The following is a 23,493-nucleotide window of genomic DNA, read 5'->3' on the forward strand; positions in this document are numbered from 1 at the left end:
TAAAAAAAAAAAAAAAAGAAAGAAAACGTGGCATGTATACACCATGGAATAGTATGCAGCCATAAAAAAGGATGAGTTCATGTTCTTTGCAGGGACATGGATGAAGCTGGAAACCATCATTCTCAGCAAACTATCACAAGACAGAAAACCAAACACCGCATGTTCTCACTCATAGGTGGGAAATGAACAATGAGAACACTTGGACACAGGACGGGGAACATCACACACCAGGGCCTGTCGTGGGGTGGGGGGAGGGGGGAGGGGGGAGGGATAGCATTAGGAGAAATACCTAATGTAAATGATGAGTTAATGGGCGCAGCAAACCAACATAGCACATGCATACCTATATAATAAACCTGCATGTTATACACATGTACCCTAGAACTTGAAGTATAATAATAAGAAAACATAAGTCCAGCTCATGGGTCACTTGGTTAACTCACTGAGTGAAGAAAAAAAATCAGGTCTCTTTGTTAGGTGCATTGGAACATGACAATTTCTGCCACCCAGAAGTGACACTTGCTCTCAGTAATGTGTAAACCATGAATTGGACACTGGCTATGGTGAGCTATCAAGACTGCTTTGATCATTCCTTGGTGTTATGATCTTAAAATGCACCTTTGACTTTTTTGGTTAAAAGAAGAAATCAAATTTTGCATATTACAGTCATAAACCCATATTTTACTTTTTTAAATAAAACGAATATTCCAAACCTTTTTAGAGAGTTAGAACTAGAGAGCTGGAGTAGCAGTATGTTTATCTGGTAGGTTTTCATTAGAAGACTAAGATTTTCTATTAGAAATTGGAATGGACACTAGGCTGTTTCCACGGTTACCTACTGAAGCCTTTTTCCTTTAATGGAAAGGTATCATTTCTGTATACACCACATGTAGCTTCATGCTTTGTATTGGATCAAATCCTTTGATAGCGGAATAAAAGAAATGGGTTGAAAAAGTTTCTACAGTCTGCCCCTGCTTGCTGTGAAATTATACTTCAATACTAAATAACATGAATAAAAAGCCCTTTTCATATTTGGCTGAATTCACAGTGTCATTTTTAATAACAAAAGTGCATGTCCAAGTATTTTCATGATACTTATTACACACTATCCTTTGACAACCTTTGTAGTCTGAAAGCTCGTTGCTTCTTTTGTCCCCTCAAGTCAAAATTCTCTTGCTTGACATTTACCTTCTATTGTAATCTTAACTCTTCTACTTATAAAACTTAATTTTCCACTGTCCCACTCCAGACTTTCACTTCCATTTGTGGCAGTGTCCTTGCTGTCCTTACCCACCCTCTGCTCTCTGTGCACGCTGAGTGCTTTGTGGAGTCTTTCAGACTCATTCCTGTCCTTATCAGACCTTTTTCTGAGTGCCTCCTGTAGAGTATTATGAATGCTTGCTGTATTGTTAATGATTCTTTTGTATTCCCTATGAGATTGAGTATATGGTTTGTGTGCCTATTTATATTACATCCTGTTTCAAAGTGGATTTAAACAGCGATATCTATCTATAACAAATATATATATATTTTGTATGTGTAATTATATATAATGTAAGTAATTAAAAAGAAAAAACACATTTCATACTGCTAACACATGCTTCAAATTAGTGTAGAATGCAATAAAATCCTAGAAAACATATTTCTTGTGCAAAGAAAAAAGTATTAGACATATTTCAATATAAAGATAGCTTCTAATGTTAAGAATAATTTGGAAAAAAAATTAGAAAAAATTTTTCTTCATTTATACAGAAAAATGACAATCTCATGATATCGCAGATCCAATTCCTTTTTGACATCATGAGTATATAATTAGGGCAAGTAAAATATATAAGATACTTTGCTGACATAGTATGACTACTATGTCTATACTTGTAGCAAGGCAAAATATATATGGGATATATAGTTAACTTTAAATGACATATCTAAAACATGGTGTTTTAGCCATATCGGGATGTGTAGCTTCCATTTGATTAGTCTCCTTACACTGGGCTACTTTCAATAGTATTTTATATTTGATGACTCCTTTTAAAAATTGGTAAGTTTTAAGCAAGGAATCCTTTAAAAATCTTATACAGAATATAAAATGTATTTTGTGCTATAAAATATATCAAATATTTTCATTTCACTTGCATATTTTTTTCAGATGTTTTCTTTTTCTAAACTTAATGTTTCTCTTCCCGGGATAAAGTATTAGCATTGCCTAGTCAAATATTTGAACATGAATTTCTTATCTAGTTTTATGTCTTCTTGGCTTTATTGTGCTATCTTTTCATTTCTGAAAAAATAAGTTTTCATATTTAAAAAGCAAAAAAAACTAGGAATACCCTTGCCTAATTTCTTCCAAAATTGTAATAATTTAATAACTAGGATGGAATTGCAAATGCAGTAAGATGAAAACAATCAGAGGTACAGCAAAGCAACTAATCATAAGTATGGATTCTGCTGCTTGGCTTCTCAACAGTATAAAAGTGGGCTAGGCAACACTGTTAATTTAGAAATCATAGACATTATTTACCTTAACTAGGAAACAATAAACTGACTTTTACTACATAGATTAAGCCAAGATAAAGTTATATTATCTATTATAAAGCGCTTAAAATGGTTATGGTGAAAATAATTATGTCCTCGATGACTAATAGGCATACAGCTAGTCTAAGGGTGATGGGGAATAGGAGAGTATTTCAAAAGACCTTAATATTCTTCACATATAGTAGACTCATGCATTCAAATCATTTAATTAAAGAAGTATTAAATATGATAAAATGTTGGCCGGAAGGTTACTTGAACAAGGATACATTTCACAGTAATGAGTAAGGTTATAGCCTCAAGTCAAAAGGAATTAGGCATAAAACAGGAGAAAAATATTTGAAGACAAGGTGGAGAAAAGAACGAGGGTCAGAAGATTAAAAGAGTACACAGGAGTAATAAGTTCTGCTAGAAATAAATATCTAGTTTAATGGAGACAAGTTCATCTTGGTAAAGTTAGCAGAGAGCTTGCAGTCCACCTGTATATAACAGGAGCTTTAGAGGAGACAAACTGGTGGGCAATGGGTATAAAGTGGATGCTGTTAGTAGCAAAACATTTTCCTTTTAGTAAATTTTTCAGGTAACAGCTTCCCATTTTCAGTAAGAAAAGTTGTCTTGATGGTTGAGGTACGCCTTTGTGTCTATGTGTATGTGTGGGTGTATGTAGTGGGGTTTTATTAAATCAGGGTAGTATTAAACTTTCTGCTTTATACACTTACTGTGATATTTCACTTTAAGGGGAGTTTTTCCAAATATTCTGGGAATCCCATTAATAAAACTGATACACATTTATGTACATTAAAAAACAGAATATCATTTTAATGTTTAAGCCTTATAGAAATGTAATATTAATCTCAGTTATGCATAGGATGATGGTGATATACTTTAACCAATTAATCAACAGAATAATATTTTGTCCTACTATTTGCACTGACATACTTTGTTATTTTCTAAGATGCCTTCTTAGACACTGTCTTCTCCAGTTTGGTCTGGTGTCCTTCCCTTGTTGGTGCCATAGTCCCTTTTCCATGTACTGCTTTTCTTATCGATAAATCATAGTAGACATCCTTATGATTTTAACACCAGGAGCATCTGAACTTGTATGAAGCTGTTTTTTAATATTATTGACACGAGTAATCATATAACCAACTTTGTGCTCATAGCTAGAAAGCAAAGAGCCAAAGTTGTGGCTTATTTAAATGAATGTAGGATTCCATGAAATGAATTTTAAATACTTTATGAAAATGGAAAAGGTGTTTTCTAGATTGACTTGAATTGACAATCTTTCTAAGACTTTTGAAAAAATGTCTTACATGGTAGATGTTAACAATCAAAATGTAGAAACATAAAATTAGACTCTACAACACTTAAAAGATAAATCTAAAAAACAGCCAATACTAGTTTTCAATTTTTAGGGGACCTTAAGAAAGAAAACAAAAACTTACAATATTTGAGTAACTCTTGTCAGGGAAAGAAAAGGGCCAAACATGACATGTTTAACATTTCTATGCTAGAAAACACTGTGGCCAGGCAACACTCGGCAGGATCGGATCACAAGTTCCTACAAGTTTTTATCACCTCCAAGTTTTCATAGATGTTCCTCTAATATAAATGTAATTTTCTTGAATTAGGAAAATGTTATTTTTTGATTTTTTGCTCAATTATTGGATAAAATAATTTTAACACTCCCGTGCAGGATTTATTAATAACAGAAGGAGCCATTATCATTTAATATTTTAAGGATTTCATTTTAGTTATTTTATATTTTTATTAATATAGGATTTATAATTCATTGACAATGTTATTTACAATTACTATGATGGTAGAGAATACAAAAATCTGAGTTAAAATGGAATCTCTAAAAACAAAAATTCTACAATTAAAACTTTCTGAAGAATCACAGTACTATATAACTGAGGTCCATTCTTTCTAGCTATCACAACATGTTTAGAAGTATCAGGATGAAATCATGTATGTTTCCAACTTTGAGGAAGGTTTAGTATCTTAGAACTTTTTGTCCAAAGAAGTTGGCTATTTATGAACTCTGAGCTATACTGTTTCTAGAATTTTCTTTGTGAGCCCTTAATTTCCTGTCGTTGATAAATTATCACAAACTTGGAAGCTTAAACAGAAATTTATTCTCTCACATTTCAGGAGGCCAGAAGTTCAAAATCAGTTTTACTGGGTGGGAGTCAGGTATCAGCAGGGCCTCTTTCCCTCCAGAGGGTCTGGGGGAAAATCCAGCCCTTGCTTCTTCCAGATTCTTGTGACTACAACCATTCCTTGGCTTACTGGCCACATTACTCCAAGCTCTGCCATTATGGTCACATCACCTTTTCTTCTCCCTCTGCTTCCCTTTTATAAGGATACATGTGGTAGCATGGCTATCTAGATAACACAAGATTATTTCCATATCTCAAGATCTTTAACAAAATCATGTCTACAAAATCTTTTTTGCCATATAAGGTAAAACACAGGCTCCAGGGGTTAGAACATGGATATCTTTTGATACTCATTTTTCAGTTACCACAGCCCCAAATCCACACATTTCTAGAGGAACAATTTCATCCTCCAGGAAGATGATTTTAGTTTATGTAGTCAGAATTTTGAAGCTATTTTTATGATAACAGGCTCTTGTGTAACTCTAAACATTTTTATAACAATTGTTTACTTGTTCATTCTTTTAATAAGCGTTTATTCCTGTAAGGGGATTTTTTAAAAAGAAAAACAACAAATTCTTGCTTCCAAAAAAGACTACAACTTATTTTTGCAGATAGGATAATGAAACATACATAATTGAATGACAACATAATGATTAAAGAATAAAATATTGAGAAATAATATATAAGTTAAAAACACGAGAAAAAATTCTGCAGTCTAAGTTCAAAGGAAATATAAACGTATATTGAAAAGCAGAAAAAATACGGCACTATATAGAGATGGTGGGTTTTGAAATGCTACTAGATTGATAGAATTTACATAGTTCTAAAAGTGGCTGGGTACGGTGGCTCACACCTGTAATCCCAGCACTTTGGGATACAGAGGCGGGTGGATCACCTGAGTTCAGGGGTTCGAGACCGTCCTGGCCAACATGGTGAAACCTTGTCTCTACTAAAAATACAAAAATTAGCCAGGCATGGTTGCAGGTTCCTGTAATCCCAGCTACTCAGGGGGCTGAGGAAGGGGAATCACTTGAACCCGGGAGGTGGAGGTTGCAGTGAGCCAAAATTGTGTCACTGCACTCCAGCCTGGGCAACAGAGCAAGACTCCGCCTCAAAAAAAAATAAAAAAAATAATAAAAGCATGGAAAGGTCATGGCAAATGGGTTTAAGAAAAGGCAAAGCTATAAGAAAAACAACAACTAACAATAACAATTTTTTACAAGGCTGGTCAGGGTCAATAAAGTTTATGGAGTAGAACAGAAAGGGGTCAAAGTTGTGTAAACAATGTCAATTTTATCCTGTAATAACTAGGAACTCTTTCAGGTTTTTTTTTTTTTTTTTGGTGCTTGTATGTTTTTCCGGCTGGGAGGGATAATTTCGACAGAGTCATCACTTAATTATTTAAGGAAGGTGGAATGAACATAGGGACAGGCTGGAGTTTGGGGAAACTACACTGAAAATTATTGTAGTAATTCAAGTCTGAGGCAATCAAGGCTCAAATTTAGAAAGCTGAGTTATTAATGGAAGAAAAGAAGAAATAGATTTTAAAAAGACTAGTAGAATGAATCCCCAGGGCTTAGGTACAGTTTGTAGTGAACATGGGGTGATGAAAAATGAGAGAGAAAAATGTAAAAGATGAAAGAAAGAGATTAGAGGACAAAAGGCTTGGGACAAAAGATAAGGTAATTATAGACACACTGAGTTTGAAACAATGGCTGCAAGCCCAGGAAATGGTACAACTTTGACGCCTCCTTAAAGATAAACTTGAGGGGATTAATTTTGTAGAAAAATAAAATGTGAAGAATCAAGACTGAACAGAGTAGCATGGCAATAAGAGATTCACTGACATGTAAAAGTATCCTAAGACTTTGTTGACACCTGACTGATCAAATGATCACAGGGCCTATTGGATTTACCTGAAAGGAAACTTCAAACTTCATTGTTTGAAGAACTTGAGGGTAAAGAGGTAACTCATGATCCCCTGAAAAGCTAGCCAAAGTGAAATGTTTCTTTTCTTTGGATATTTTCCCCTTAGTCATATACTACCTAGAGTGTTTATTATTGACTAGGATAATCAGGTTTTGTTGGATGAATGATTGATTGAAATTATCATTTGTTGTAGTCTAAATGTTTGGGTCCCCCCTCCCAAACTCATGCATTGAAATCCAGTCCCCAGGGTGATAGTATTAGAAGTCTGGGCCCTCAGAAGGTGATCAAGTCATGAAGTCTCTGCCCTGAGGAATGAGATTAGTGTCCTCATGAAAGAAACCCAGAGATCTAGCTCTTCTCTTTCACCATGTGAGCATGCAAGAAAAGCCTCAATGAACTTTTCCCTCATCAGACACCAAATCTGCTAGTGTCTTCATCTTGGACTTCTCAGCCTCCAGAACTGTGCACAATAAATTTCTGTTGTTTTTAAACCACCCAGTTTATTGTATGTTTATTATAGCAACCTAGACAGACTAAGACGGCATTCCATCCCAAGTATAGTATAATCTCCTGACAGGAGGACAAAGCCAGCAAAGACCAGAGAAGTTCTCCCAGTCTAGCATTAATGATAATGAAAAGCTCTTGTAATAATTCCTGTTTCTATAGAAGTTGTGGTAACTCTGCTTTCTTCTAGCTTGCATGTATCCAAATTCATTTAAACATTTAATGAATGGTAGATTTTTCTTCTTTCCTCATAGGCCATTCTATTTAACTTGCAAATTTACTCTGTGAAATCCCTGGTAAGTTTTAATTCCACTGTGCAAGCTACTAAAAAGGGACCAAATTAGTATTGAAATGGCTTCTAAGTAATTACAGTACTTATAAAAATGCAAACTTTAAAATGAATACATATCTGTTGAATGAATGTATTCATTACAATCTGTGAGTACATTAGAACACATTACTAAAATAATTAAGCTTTCTCTAGGAGAGGATCTGTAATGAAACAAAGTATTTGTTTACTCTCTAAATTTTTAATACACCTGTCATAAGATTAGATTCAATTTAAGTAATCAGATGTTAGACGAGGAGGAGATATTTGTATAAAAGTGTAGATCATACCTAATGATCTCTTCTTTAATCTTGGCAGAAAACAGCATTTTAATAAATGGCTAGCATAAGCTTCCTTAAAGGCTTGCTACCTTGAAAAATAGCTCTGAATCATTTACTGCAATAAATTATATGGAATGTTTCCATGTGCTTTCTAGCTCTCTTCAAATGAGTGGCTCCAGGGAGAAAAAGAAACATTATAAATGCATTCACTAAGGTTGTGAATATTTTTCCATTACTTTACATTTTTTTGCCTTTAAAAGGAAAAGGTACAATGTGTATGGGGCTATTTTTATTCATTTTTAATTAAAATGTGCTGCTATTCAAAGGGAAACAGCATTGAATTTTTAAAGTTTTTATAGTGATTAATTTCAAAGTAAAATGTTTATTTTATAAATGTTACGTTAATTTAATTTTTACTTAATTATAAATATATTTTATGTATTAGAGTTTCTTTTTTTTTTCTAGAGATGGGGTTTTGCTACATTTCCCAGGCTGGACTCAAACTCCTATGTGCAAGAGATCTTCTTGCCTTAGCCTTCTGAATAGATGGTACTACAGATGCATGCCACCATGCCCAGCTCTATTATGTAAATTTTAAATAAAAATTAGTATCAGTTTGAGTAGATATAACATATTCCTAATAAGACTATGATCCGAGTACCAATTTTGATATTATGCCTTTATGATGATATGTTGTTTCAAAGCACTTTAAAAATGAATGGCATTTCTACACAAAAAAAAGAGAAAGTATTAAGGCAAACATTGGTTTGAATATATAAACTGTTGAAAAGTCTGTATATAAAAAAATCTGTAAACAAAAAGTCAGAAAAATGTTTGCAAAATGCATGACAAGGGCAATAATATTTAACAAAGTATTCTTATAAATGACAAGAGAAAAAAGAACCCCTTCAACCCCCAATGGAAACATAAGCAACAATATCACTAGAAAATTTGCAATAACAATTTTTGAAATGTTTAAATGCCAGTTTTTAAAATCATTAAATGCATTGATAATGCTAGAAATATGGTTGAAACAAGATAAAATGTTTCTCCCATACTAAAATGGCAAAGATAAAAAACAAAAAAATATACACAGGGTTGGCCACTGCAATTATAATCCTGGAAAGTGTGGTTGGAAATCAATGCAAATACAGTGACTATAAACCTGGTGTGGAATCAGACTTAGGTTCACACTGGCTTTACCATTTCAATCATGATACTAATCACTCAAGATTTCCATTACATTCAAAAGTAAAATAAGATAATAACACTATCTACTTCAAAGATCATTGTAAGACTCAAAGAGGGTAATTTGTATTAAATGTTTATCAGAGTCCTTTTAATTTTAGCTATTAGTCTTATTTGCTGAAATCTTAAGAAAAAAGAACAATTTGTTACTATACCTTAAAAGCCTTCTAATTTTGCATAACCTTTGATTGAGCAAATGTACTTCTAGACATATTTATAAAGAAGTAAATATTAGTGATCACCAGATTTTAGCTACAAGGAAATTGATAGGCTTGGTTTATAATACTGAACATTTACAAATATTGTATGTTAAACAATAAAAGAATAAATTATAGCTTATCCATTAAAAATGTGTCCTGTAGCAAATGTACTTCTAGAGATATTTCTCAAGAAGTAAATATTGGTGATTGCCAGATTTTAGCTACAAGGAAATTGATGGGCCTGGTTTATAACAACGAACTTTTGTAAATATTGTATGTTAAACAATAAAACAATGAATAAATTACAGTTTATCCATTAAAAATGTGTCCTGTTTAGGTTAAGGAGTTGCTAATGAATAGCTAGCAAAAGAGAAGCTAAATTGTTGGGTTTTCAACAGTGAGTGTGTCTTAAGTTTTTTAGTGGAGCAGAGTGTAGCCAACAGCTCAATTTCAGAGAAAAGTGTAAGTGAACTGCCAGGATAGGAAAACACTGAAGGCATGCAAGGAATGAGAAATTATGAGACATATGTCTAGAGCACAGGAGACTGATGGGACATCAAGGTAGATCAGCTGGAAAACCAAATGGGAATACAATTATGAGGGGCTTTGTATATCATAGGAAAGAATTTGGCTTTTATTCTTTGGGCAGTGGAAAGCTGCTGAAAATGTAATGAGATGTTAAACTAATGTAGCATGAATTATGAGTCATGAAAATAATGAGGTTTTAAATCCATATGGGTAAAAGTAGGTATAGGCTAGAACAAAAGCAGAGATCCTGGTTATAAAAGCACTAAGATGTAGGGACATTTTTCCATAGAAGTGTTGGGATTGGGTGACTAATTGGACTCCAGAAGTAAGTTTCTATGTTAGGTTTCCATTTTGGATGATTGTGTCAAAGGAAATGAGTTCAGTTTGGAAACAGGTGGGTTTGAGACGTCTGCAGACATTAACGATAATTAACTGGCTATAGATTCTAGAGCTCAGGAGAGAGGTTGGGGCTGTACATGTAAATCTGAGTCATTAACATTGTACGGGACATGGAAGTGCTTCCAGGAATCCATGCCATCTTTCAGAAGTACAGAGAAGACAATCTCATAACTGCTATACTTTATTTCAGCAAATTGTAACTTCTGTCTTTCACTTGTAAAAGTTTATATCCAAGTTAATCAAATTATTCTTATTCTTTTCAAAGTGTTAATGATTATCATGAAGTTGCTTGAAGATCAAAAGAAATCATTGCAAGAATAGATATAAATGGAGTGCTGAATTTTGTTATTCTTTGAGTAAGACGGTTTTTATTTATAAGGCTTTAAAAAAAGAGCACTTCAAAATAGTCATGTTGAATTGAATAATAATTCTCCAGTTGTTAGCTTTTGCAGTATTCCTGCTACAAAAACTTTCATTGACTCCATTTAGATTTTGCTGGAAATCTGAGTGTTTAAGAAAATTATTTCTAACAACTACTGAAAAGTAAGTTTCTTCCTGATGTTTCCAAGGCCTTAAAAAACCCCTAAACTATCAAAACTCCTATGCAAGGAGAAATGGTTAAGGTATAATTGTCGACAAACAAAAAAAATACCTTTTTTTAGAAATGTAACTAAGTTAAAAAAGGATTTTAACATTTGTTATGATTTTTGTGTAAAAGCAAGAGAGAGAAGCTTAAGTGATTTTTATGGGTTGGGGGCTACTTATAAAACATTCAAAACTAAATAACCATAAAAATAAATGCTGCTTCCATGGTAACATAGAAGAATAGCAATAAAACCAGGGAGGGTAATTCTGAGAATAAAATTCTAAAATCTGTTTTTTATTAAAGTGAGAAAGACAAAAACTGAAACAGGTTCCTAGTATTAATTATCTTAGAAATATTGAATTCCATCAGAGCAGAATTCATAATAATTGAGTTTTATATGATGGTTAAATTTTTCCATAATATGTATTTGTTAGAGTTACAGGAGAGGTTGTTCATTGTTTTGAGATCAACAATACCAAATGAAGTGTTGTGCTTTTATCTTGCTTGTAACAGTAGCCACTGAACGAACATTTTTTAACTTCAGAAATAAGAGAATTAACAAGATCAATAGAAATAACAAGTAAAGGGGCTAATTAATGGCAATGGATCAATACATATTGCATGTCTAGTATGTGCCATGTTTAGTGTTAATTTTTTTATGAATTTTCCTAGTGTTAGAAAAAAATTTGAGTGAAATCTTTTGTTCATTTTATGGACAATCAATATCAAAGCTCAAAAATATTATGTAACTTGCCATAAGTTACCCAATTAATCAGATTGGGGTAATGCAACACAACAATGTTCTTCTAGTCTCAATACTTTAAATTTCCCCATTCTTATTTAATTATGAAGGAAATACATGTACTACTGTATGCAGAAATATGTGGGGTAAAAAGGAAAATTTCTTTTCCAAGTCAGTCTTCTTTCCAGATACCCACTCGCCAGATACAATCTATATTCCAGATAGATTTTTATAGATTTGTAATAGATTACATAGCATCCATATAAATATACAGATACTATATATAGAAAAATGTTCACATACTTTTTCATAAATGAGATTATTGGAAATAAGTTGTCTGGATTGTTTTTCTCTTTTGAAGTTCTAGTGACACACATGCAGACCTCCCTCAGTCATTTTCATGGTATACAGCTTTGTATACTATATGTATACCATGCTTTATTTAACCATTCCCTCTTGGTAAATACTGAATTGTTTCCATTGTTTGTGTTATAACAAAAAGGGCTCCAGAAACTTTGTGTGTGTGTGTGTGTATGTATGTGTGTTTGTGCAATTAAGTAAGTAGATGGAAAAACAATGGCTTTAATTTTTATCTTGTTATTAAATTGATCTTGTAGAGCACATTAGAATAAAAGTAGGGATAGATTTTATGCTTATTATTATTTGATCACTTTCTTTATGAATCCCTGAGCTGTTTTTATATACTTTTAGTTACTATGAAAATAACAGCTCATTATTTCTTGGCAATGTCTACAAAGTTCTAAGGTACAAATCTACTGTTCTGACCATACAATCTTTCATCTATTTACTTGCCTAGTATTCGTTAGGTGCTTACCATGTCCCAAGACTGTAGCAGGTGCTGGGTATGAAAACAGGAGTAAGATATAGGACTGCCAACAAGAAGTTTGCAGTAGAGAGAGATAGCTTATTTCTGGGTATTTGAAAACGTGTAGATGAATAAAGTAATTTTTAATATGGCACTGTAATGATTCTATGCAGAGAATTCATCTGGGGTACCTTTCTCATTTTCATAAGGAATAGAATAAGAGAGATTTCATAAGCAGTGTTTCTTTAATTCTGTATGACATTAGGGAGCAGATAATTAGCTGATTTTTTTGCCATAAGTTGTTTAAACAGATTATGGCTGGCACTTCTAAATGTCCCCCCAATATCTTGGTAAATGAACTGTGAGAAGCAGCTACTTGTGAGTGTGGGGTTAAATATTCAGTGTTTTGTTGTACTAGGGATGTCCAAGTAACACATTTTTACCTAAAGAGAGATACACTGAGATGTGTAGAGCCTCTAGGAAGGCTTTTGCTTTTCCTAAAATAGATATGGCTATTGCAGTTCTTCCCTGACTTTATATTCTGCATTGAATGTGGACATGATGTCTGGAATTTCAGTAGTCCTCTTCTGACCAGCTGATGATAAAAGTTAACTCTAAACACTAAAGAATGGAAAGATATAAAGTTTTTGGTTTCTTTATGAAATCACTGAGGTCCTAAACAAATGTCAGAATTCTTATTATGTGAGAAAATTAAACCCCCACACATTTAGTCCTCTTACAGTTAAGCATTTTGTTGTTTCCAGATGAATTCATCAGGACTCCATTGGTTTTTGGCAGTAGAGGCCAGTCACATTCATTATGAAGCAGTGAAACAATAAATGGAATCATTTCTGAATGCTTTGTCATTAGTCTGCCTATGTTGTTTCTATCCTCTTCCTCCATAAGGTCAATTTCCCATGCTGTAATTTAGAAATTTCGTTTAAATATTTTCTAGCTCAAACTGACAGTTTGGAACACTAATTAGGATTTTTTAAATTAATAATTTTTAAGGGAGAAACTTCCTTTTAATGTTCTCCATTGAATAACGCAGGCCCTGTTTGAAGTATGGTGTGCCAAAACTCAACAGAGTTCATTTTCTTTTTTATAGTGCAAGAATCAACAAGTATTTTTGTAATAAATCTTGACACAAATATAACCATAATTGTGCTGGACAGGATAACTTTTGCAACCTCGGTTCACACTAACTCAGAAATTCTACCTCTGGATAAAAAACTTGTGGTTCTCCTAAACTTCTGTAGATAACTTGTTTACAGAGGATCAGCTACCTCAGACTCTGCTTTGTTGGTACAGTTCCCAGGAACTCCAAATTCTACCTCTCAAAGTGGCCATGGCAGTAAAATAGCTCTGTCCTGAAGACTCACAGCCAAATAGCCTCCATGTGGCCCACCATGCAAAGCAATTTTCCATTGCTTAAGGAGAGCACAAGAACTCTTGTCACACACAAGAAAAGCTGTCTAAGACTTTTAGTCACCTTTCAACACTGAACTATAAACATTTTATTAAACTTCAAAAGCTCTTAAAAATCATAACATACATAAAAATCTGAAAAGAAATGGAGAATAATAACCATTGGGAAAACATCACAAATGTTGAGGAATTATTTTATATATTCAGTTCATAGAATAAAATGTACTCCTCATTTGCTCATACATGATAAAATGAGATGTGTCTAAAATATTTGGATCTCTTCATTAACTGTAGGCACACTGAAAGTGTTGCTCTTTTTATTTTAATTTTTCAGCTCTCCTTTAAGATCCTTGGGACAATAAAATAGCCAAATTAGTTCTAGATTTGAGTGCACATTTATTTACTAAGCTCAGTTTATAGTTATTAACATGTGAGCCATGGTCTCCACTGATAGTTTTAACAATATTTTTCCTCTAAAATATGAAGCTGATGAAAAGGGAGCGTTTACCTGATTTCCTCCCATACCATGACAGTTGAATATACCCACTTTTTCATTTTCCTTGCGGCCCATGTTGTCTAAACACTGATTGGTTTCAACATTTCTTATCTAAAGGAAACACACAAAAGGGGGGGATAAAACATAAATCAGACAGTTATTTAAGTCATCAAATCCTTCTTATGTTACTGTCTATTGTTAACTGAATAATACAACTTCATAAGAAAATTTCTCCAAGAAAAACATATTGCTTTAAATATTTGTCTTTTTCTGTGTCCATTCTTAACCCGTATACATTTCTAAACTCCTCCTGAAGTTTTTGAACAGAATTGGCATTGGCATCTAATCAAGAGACATTCCCTGTTTATAGCATAGTATCATAGAAGAAGGAAGCAGCTGCATATTATGAATTAGGAATTCTTCCCCAAATCCTCTAAAAATTAGGACACACTTTTCATATTCCACTCAAATAACCAACCATTGATTATTCTTGAACTCCTATACTACTGCATGGAAGGAAATAAAAACAAATTGGCTAAATATTGAAATTTATGTTCTTTTTAGATTGCTTCATTACTGTATGTTCCATTCTGTGTATTAATAAAGATTACAGTTTATATCTGTGAGTAAAACATATTCATGCATCTTCTTTCATGCCTAATGCCAAACTTATTGGGAAGTGCTTGACCCTAAGGAAAGCTATTACAAGGCTAAACAGTGATTTCATATTACACATTCCTCAAAAGCAAGATTGAATTGCTGACTACAGACATAAAGTTCTTGGTTTACATTCAAACGTGGCATTAGTCCCATAATTAACATAAAGTTAATACATATTTGTGCCAAATGTAATTACAAAACCAATAATTGACTTTAAAGATACTAATCTGACTGAATCAAGAACAAATGAATGCAAAAAAGAAAAAAAACCTTCTAATAAATGGGATATTTCAGATTTTTACTTAGTCTCAACCCCAAGTATGTATTTATGCTTGTCCACTCTGCTTTTGAGAAGTTTGTATCTCTGAACCATAGACATGCATATTTTACTGTTCGCTTGGTAGAGTTATTGGACACATCTATTTACTTATCTATGCTCTGAGTACAAGTTTCCTCACATTGGCTAATGAGTAAGATGAGAAACTTATTACATAAACATATAGAGGATGAATTTGGTTTATACAATTCACTTTTTCTGTGGTGCAGAACCTCATGGCCAAGGACTAGTACCTGGAGTTGGGGAAAGTGGTATGACTTGCATTAAGGCCTCCATCAATAACTGAGAATAGTATGGATCAGAATTCCCATTTGGTAAAAGTTAGAAAAAACTGGACAGAGTCATCAAGCCCTGTTTCAAGGGGCTGAGATTTAGAGCAGAGTTATATGTGTTTTCATAAAAAAAATCTGAGCAGCAACCCATTAAAAAAAGACAAAACACACATTGAATATTACAAGGAAAGGGCACGGGCTTCTAGAAGCAAAACCCGTACCAGTTCATATAGGGTTGAAATATATTCTCAATCTGATTTCAGGTGGTCCAGACACTAGAAGGCATTGAATCTACAGGCAAAAACCTTTCAGGGCCTGCAGCTGGAGAGGATTAAAGAAGGTAACAACTGATAAATTGTAGTATGATGTAGTAAATAGTATGGTGTAGGTTGCACAGTCTGATCAAATTATATAAGTTGAATTATTTTTAAATCCCTTACATCAGATTTTATTGACTTTTCATAAAAGATTTCTTGAAAATAATAAGATTATACATTATTGCTATTTAGCTTCCTGTAAGAGTGTAGAACAGTATAATGCCATAATACTTAGAGAAATACACATCTCACAAAGTGACTAATTCATTTTTAGATGTAAGATATGCAATCTGATTAGAAGAATCTCTGCTAGGCGCATGGTACTTGAATAGGTACTAATTAATAATTATAGGGGTTACAGCTTGAATTGTTTGTAAGGCTTTCTCTCTTTGCTGGAAGGCAGAAAATTCAAAGCCAGATTCAGCCTAGTACATACTCTGACAGTGGTATTGGAAAGGGACTTATCGGAGATGCATGCCATCTTACTCTTTGACAAATTAAGAAAAACCTTTAAGAATGGCTCCAAAATAATTTGCCTTCAGTAACAACCTATTATTGATCTATTTTCTACAAAAGATAACACTTTAATGTTTTAGTATGTAACACCTCTCGTGAATTCATTTATTCAGTGGAGTAGTAGTATCAGGAAAATGTGTATCTCATACCAGGCACTACCTGAGGTGCTGAGGAGACAGAAAGCAACAAAATAAACACAGTTTCTTCCTTCATAAAGCTTATGTTTTAGAAGAGAAGAGGGCAACAAATAAACAGATTTGTAATATGTCAGAAAATCAAGAAGTCCTATGAAGAAATATAAAGCATAGTAAGGGTAGATAAAGTGAAGGAGATGGTACTATTTCCGAAAAGAAAGGTCAGTTGGAATAAAGACACTTGAAGTTTAATGAAATGTCCAACCATATTTTCAGCTATGGAAGGACATTTTGGGCAGGGGAACAGCAAATGGATGCTCCCTGTAGTTGGACAATACTGAGTGAAATAATGGACTAGCCTTGTACAAGCATTGCAGTGAGCAAGGGGCAGGTTAGAGAGGTATCCCAGACTAAGTAATGTAAGGAATCATGAGATTTTTAGCATAGGCATGGTATCATAGTAGCTTATTGTGGCTGTTGTGCAAAGAGCAGATTAGAGGGAGGAAAGACTGGAAGCAGAGAAATAAGGAAGAAGGCCACTGCAGTCATGCCAGCAAGAGATGATGGTGATTAACAGAATAACAATGGGGGTGGAAGGTCCAATTTCAGATATATTTTGAAGGTAGAGCCACTGGAACTTTCCATTGAATTGAATGTGAGTTATGAGACAAAGACATCAAGAAACATGCCAAGCTTTGGGCCTGAACAAGTGGGCAAATGCTATTTCTATTTACCAGGAACAATAGTCTTGAGTTCTTGCATGTTGATAATTGTATCTGTGGCTGCCATACTTGAAAATCACTTTGATAGATCTAAAATCCATGGCTGACCAAACTTGAATACCTTTTAAATGTTATTCCATTTACTTCCAGAGTAAAGGATTCCTTTGAAAACTCTGATGACAGTCTGGGATTTTCCCCCCTTAATTCTTACAAGTATCTATTTCCCTGGAAGCCAAACTGATTTTTTTCTCTTAAGTTTTGGAGATTTACTACAATGCATCTTGACATTACTCATTATGGATCACTCTCGCAGGGATGTAGTGTCCCTTTTCACATTATCGTTTCAATTTTATTTTCAGAAAAGTTTCCTGGAATTATAGTTATTATATTATTTTTCGAGACAGAGTCTCACGCTGTCGCCCAGGCTGGAGTGCAGTGGTGGCAATTCTTTTGCCTCAGCTTCCCAAGTAGCTGGGATTACAGGCACCCACCATCACACCTGGTCAATGTCTTTTTTTTTTTTTTTTTTTTTTTTAGAAGAGATGGGGTTACATCATATTGGTCAGGCTGGTCTCAAACTCTTGACCTCAGGTAATCCACCAGCCTCATCCTCCCAAGGTGCTGGGATTACAGGTGTGAGCCACTGCACCCTGCCTATAGTTATTAATGTTCATTTTATTTCATTGGTTTTTCTCTTTAGGAAATCCTAATATTTTGGGTCTTGTTGCTTATCTTCTATATGTGTCACTTTCAATTGAACAATTTAGTTTCCAATTTTTTTTTTTAGTTGCTCCTTTTTCTTTTCTAAAATTCTTATGGCATACTCTCTTGCTATTATTCACTCATGTGTTCTTACAGGTTTGGCCTTCATTTCAGAAATGATTTAGTCTTTGATTTCTAATTCCTTCCTGCATTATAGTCGCACATTTCAGTTTTTCTAAATTTGATTTATGTTGTTCTCTTCTACATTCTATCATTTAGGGCATTTATTTTAGCATCTTTTGAAATATTAGATTACACTTTTCCTCTGTCTTGTGAGCATAATGTACTGGTGTGCTTGCATTGTTTGCAGAGATACCATTCTACTTCTTACTATCTTTTTCTTACATCAGTCATGCTTTTCTAGTTTTTCTCTCTTCCTTTTGTTCTTCCGTCTTTCCTTTTTTGCATAAGATCAATTTTCCTAGTCTTTTAAGGAAATAAAGAGAAATCAAGGACTGTACCCAGTTAAGGGGAAACGGTTGATCAAAAGACCATTTCTAATTTCGCAAATATAGAACACCTTTTTCCTGTAGTTTCTGAAGTGTTAAAAAAAAATTACCCTTCTATTTCTTGAGACCTCCTGACCCCATTTACCTCACCCATTTTAATCTGGACCATTCATTTCCTTTTCCTTCCACTCTAGTTGGGCTTTATTCCCTGAAGTGTCTTCTGAGAAGGAGCTTCAGCTAGTGAGTTTCAAGAATTCACAGACTGCAGACTGTTCAGACCCTTCAGATATTAGAGAGAAGTTTTTTTGCTCACCTGCAAAGTACTTCTCCCATTTTCAGCTACTATTATCCAATTGGCCTGAAACAATTTCTCATGAGTATCTATTAGAAAATTAGGTGTTATCCTGACCTCATTTCCATCAAATACCTCATTGCTTTCCTCTGTTGTCTCCTGCAAAAATTGTAGTATCATGTGGGTCATGACAATGTCAGCTCATATTTGAGGATTTGTGAGAACACTTTGCCACCTAAATTTGTTGTCAAAATTGTTTATCATTTTTTTAAGTTTTGCTGTCCTAGTCGTTTTCTGTTTTAATGGGAAAATTCAGAGATTCACACATTATGTCATTGCTGCCACCAATTTTTCCAGAATTCCAGAATAGACTTATCTTGGGGACTGCATGAAAAGAAGCCTATCCTATTTCTGGCACATTCTAACTATTTCACATTCAATGTGGTTTTGTAGTTTGTGGATGTGTAATATTACTTGTCCTTCAGAATGCAGCAGGTGCTAAGTGGATACAAAATAGGAACTGAAGTCAAGTCTGGCTGGATGTAGATCTGGGAGAATAGCAATAGACAGGAGTCAATGGTTTAGGAAACCTGCCACAGGGAGAAAAGAGAGACAATCACTACACCACCTCCAATATGATGATAATAATAATATAAATTAGAAACTATTTGAATTGTATGTGCCAACCTATTACTCCCGTTTTACAAACAAAAACATTAAGATACAGAGAGGTTAACTAATTTGCCAAAACAAAACGTAAAGGTATTCTATTGAGTCTGGGAATTGCCAGTCCTGACTTCCAGACAGGCAGGCAGTGTTTGTTAGAAAGGAGGCCTGGAAGGAGCAAGGGAGGACTCAGTTCTGCTTGAACAGAGGTTATCTAGACAACAGGTGAAGACACATGAAACAAGATACATAAAGGCAACCTGGTATTAGGCCTGGGGGACCAAGTCAAAAAGCCTGAAAAACAAAGTATTCTTTATGCTTAGTGCCATCCTGATGAGCTGAGGTCAGGCAAATAATTTCTGTCTATATCCAGGGTGACCTGAGAGATTAGCAGTGTGGAGGACAGAGTGTCAGGAAATCAGGATATCGATTGTCATCTTAAAAAAATAAGAGGGACATATCACCTGGGATAGACACAATATCTGAAAGGTTTTTTTTCGTTTTTGTTTTTTTGAGACGGAGTCCAGCTCTGTCACCCAGGCTGGGGTGCAGCAGTGTGATCTCGGCTCACTGCAACCTCCAACTCCCAGGTTCAAGTGATTTTCATGTCTCAGTCTCTCAAGTAGCTGGGACTACAGGCATAGAATTCCATCACAACTGGCTAATTTTTGTATTTGTAGTAGAAATGGGGTTTTACTATGTTGGCCAGACTGGTCTCAAACTCCCAATCTCAAGTGATGCGCCCGCCTCGGCCTCCCAAAGTGCTGGGTTACAGGCGTAAGCCACCATGCCTGGCCTAAAATCTGAAAAGTTTTTATCACTGAGCCTATAATATTCAGATTTTTTTTTAAAGCCATGCACACCTAGGGGGCAGATAGAAGCACATAAATTGTTCCCGAGTGAGTGAGCCCAACCCTGTAGGCATCTGCTATATTGTCTTCAAAATACAAAAACGGTCACTGGTGTTTTCTAACAATTCTCAACAAACAAATCTTAACATGTATCTCAATACTAGCATATGGGAGAGTTGAAACTATGGATCTCATCTTTTGAGATGTAAAGGATAATCAACTTTAAGATGATCATGTATAATTTTAAAATCAGAACTTTTCTAAGAATACCTTGAAACCTCATATACATACTCACAAAGAATGTTGCTCAAGGGAAGAAGTGAAATTTCAGAAAAGATGCAATTTTGTCATTGGTACCGTATTACCTGACAGTAACAATGGCTTGGTCATGTCATTAATCCTGAGAAAAATCAAAGCAACCAACAACTAAAGAACTTTATCAATTAAAAATTCTTTACAAAGTCTGTTCTAGAACTTGAATCAAAATAGTAGCACACACTGGTAGCTCTAAGATCTGGTAAACTCTTTTGATTCATTCTTTATGTTATGGTAGAGCTCTGCATGTATGGCACAAGGCCAAGATAGTTTTAACTTTAATTGGCTGTCTGCTTTGAGATTTCTATGTTTACACATAATCTTTTATTGCTTGAAAACAATTCTTAATGACATAAACTTAAGGGCATTTTTCCCACTTGTGTTCTGATGTTTGAAATCAGCAAGACTTTTTCTAAATGTTTCTGTGCATTGCAGCATCATTGGTAATGTTCTTATCACTTATACAATTTGTTCATTAGCTTTTGCTCCCTCTGCTGGAATGTAAAAGCAAGTAGCAATGAGAATTCCATTTCTAAAAGAGAGATATATAATGCCCACGCCCCCACCACCAATCTTTGCATTTTAAAAACTCACAGAAAATCCATTCTAAAGACAGTCTAAACTTAAACTAGCATTATTTTACTTTAATTACCCCAACATATATGTTTATCCTTCAATTGCATGTTACTTTTTATCATTATTTTACAAATGTCAACCTCATTTGTTTTCTCTTTTCTTTGTAAAGACGGAAATGAGCACATTTCCAGTGAATTCCAGAGCTTAATATTTCCATAATATGATTGCTCTTGTGGATATGCGTTTAAAGTATATTTTCTATTTAATCTAATTGTGAATAAATCAGAAAGATGAGAACAAAATCTGTATACTGAAACAATTCAAGTTGACTTCACTTATGCAGAACTGGATTTAGAAGGTCCTTGATTAATGACTGTGAGATTCAAAAATTATTATTATCTGATATCTGAAATCCCTTCCCCCCCCAAAGTAAAGAACATAGAAAAATAAACAATTTAATTTATTTGGTGGATAACAAAAACAGTGACAACCAAAATCATGAGAGAATTGAATAAATGCCAAACTGGCATATAGTTTGTTGCAGCTGTTTGTGCCAATACACATTTAAGTAATAAAATTAGAATGAATTTTAGTTTATTAGAAATATGAAGTTAAAAAAATACAATATTTTCAGGTAATAAAAATAGCTCCCTTTGTTCACAGGTGAGTTACCTAGCCCAACATACTTTAAGGTAGCCATCCAATAAAGGGTGACATATTCTCCTTATACATACACATATTCAGAAACCCCGGGATAAAAATTAGCAACTGAGTACGCAAGAATTTTGGAAATAAAATGAACAGAAAAATTTCCGCACTTACGTAAGTCACCTAAAATAAGGCTTTCTTGCTGGTCATCCTATTAAAGGGCCAAGAAGACTGTGAATCTATAAATAGATCTGATTACCAACAGAAAGGGTAAACTTTTAAGCGTTTTAGCTTCTGCATTTGGCAGTAACTGATTTTACCCTTAATCTCTGCAGCCTAGCAGCTTCATGGATGTCTGTCTTCCCTTACGTAAATTTGCTCTTTGGCAATATTTAAGGAATACAATACCAATATATGCAAGAACTTTAACTACTTACTATGGCTAAAGGATACAAGAGGAAAAAGAAATCCTGAGGTTAAGTACACAATACAAAATGCATAAGCTAATGTCAAAACATCTTCAAAGCAACACGCAAATGCAAATTTTAAGCACCAGGAGTTGTCACTTGGCTCCTGAAATCCTCATCTCCTTCATTTGCCCTCAGATTGTGTTCAATTTTAGTTCACAATGTATTTTTTTTTTTTTCAGAAAGCCTGTCATAACCCAAAAATTTGGGCTGAGACATTCTATTTTAGAATGCCATTTCTTTCAATCTTACACTTAAATTTACAAGATCAGAACCCAGCATGTTAAATCTACATAAGCTTCAGGGCTAGTTAAGAGAGAATTTAATGCTGCAAAGAGCTCAACTTCCTTATTCCATTATGATCTGCTTACTGAGTCTAAAAGACACATGCTTCATTAACTTACTTAAAGGTTTTAGTTCAAAGCAATTGCACAGCTTTTAACTTCCCATTGGAAACTGCATGTAATTCATGGGCTGGATAAAGTAATATTTCAATTACTTGAGTAAGATGCAAACATAAAATAAATTAAGATGCAGATATCTGATATCAATAACTACTGACTTGGTGATGGTATATAATAGAGAAACTGAATACCATATTTGCCTTTATATATTCCAATACAGCAAGGAAAGTTATAAAAAGAAATTGACAAGGAACCATTTATATTCACCAATACACAGCAATATTAGACTTTGAAAAACATTGAAGTTAAAAATATATAAATTGTTAAAGCCATACAATTTCATTTCAAATTCAGTGAGAAGTACAAATGAATATACTGCAAAGAAACATTGTTCTTGTTTTGATGGCAAGTAGCTTGAACACCTGATATTGCTTTGGGACTCTAATTATTTAAGAGAAAGTGCCTTATACATAAGGAAAGATATCTTTTTACATTTTTCCAATAAAGGTTAATAACAGGCAGTAAGAAGGAAAAAGCTTCAGTAAATGACTGTTGTTCATTAACAGTTCAACTCTAACTCATTATCAAAATGTCCATCTTAAATTATGTATACAGGGCCATGCAAAATTGAATTGGGAGGTAGTGCTTGGTGAATTTGTCCTTCTGTTTCCATGGAAACAGATGCCGGATTGCATTTCTTTAAGGCTAGTTTTAAAGTGGAAAACTACAGTACATTAATACTCCAGAAACCACAGAACTTAATTTATCTCTTAAATGTATCAGGTTTTTTAAACAGCCGTTATACCATATAACCCATGCAGGGCATCTTTTACTTCTACTGAATTTCTTTACCTGTTTGATTCTCTCTTGCCCTACCCACCTCCACATCCCTATTTTGGTAGAAAGGCTTAAGAGTAAA

At 34.0% G+C, this 23,493-nt stretch overlaps 1 protein-coding gene across 8 annotated transcripts in view; it reads right to left on the reverse strand.

Moving 5' to 3' along the window:
- Positions 1-23,493, reverse strand: part of GALNT13 (polypeptide N-acetylgalactosaminyltransferase 13) — a 588,430-nt gene that overhangs the window by 32,504 nt on the left and 532,433 nt on the right. For all 8 annotated transcript variants that reach the window (XM_032755681.2, XM_032755686.2, XM_032755680.2 and 5 more), the window contains one exon: positions 14,199-14,297. In XM_032755681.2, coding sequence (XP_032611572.1) covers positions 14,199-14,297 — 99 coding nt within the window. The remainder of the gene's footprint in view (positions 1-14,198; positions 14,298-23,493) is intronic.

Source organism: Hylobates moloch, unplaced genomic scaffold (assembly GCF_009828535.3).
Source record: "Hylobates moloch isolate HMO894 unplaced genomic scaffold, HMol_V3 SCAFFOLD_1, whole genome shotgun sequence".
In the NCBI taxonomy this organism is placed as follows: Eukaryota; Metazoa; Chordata; class Mammalia; order Primates; family Hylobatidae; genus Hylobates; species Hylobates moloch.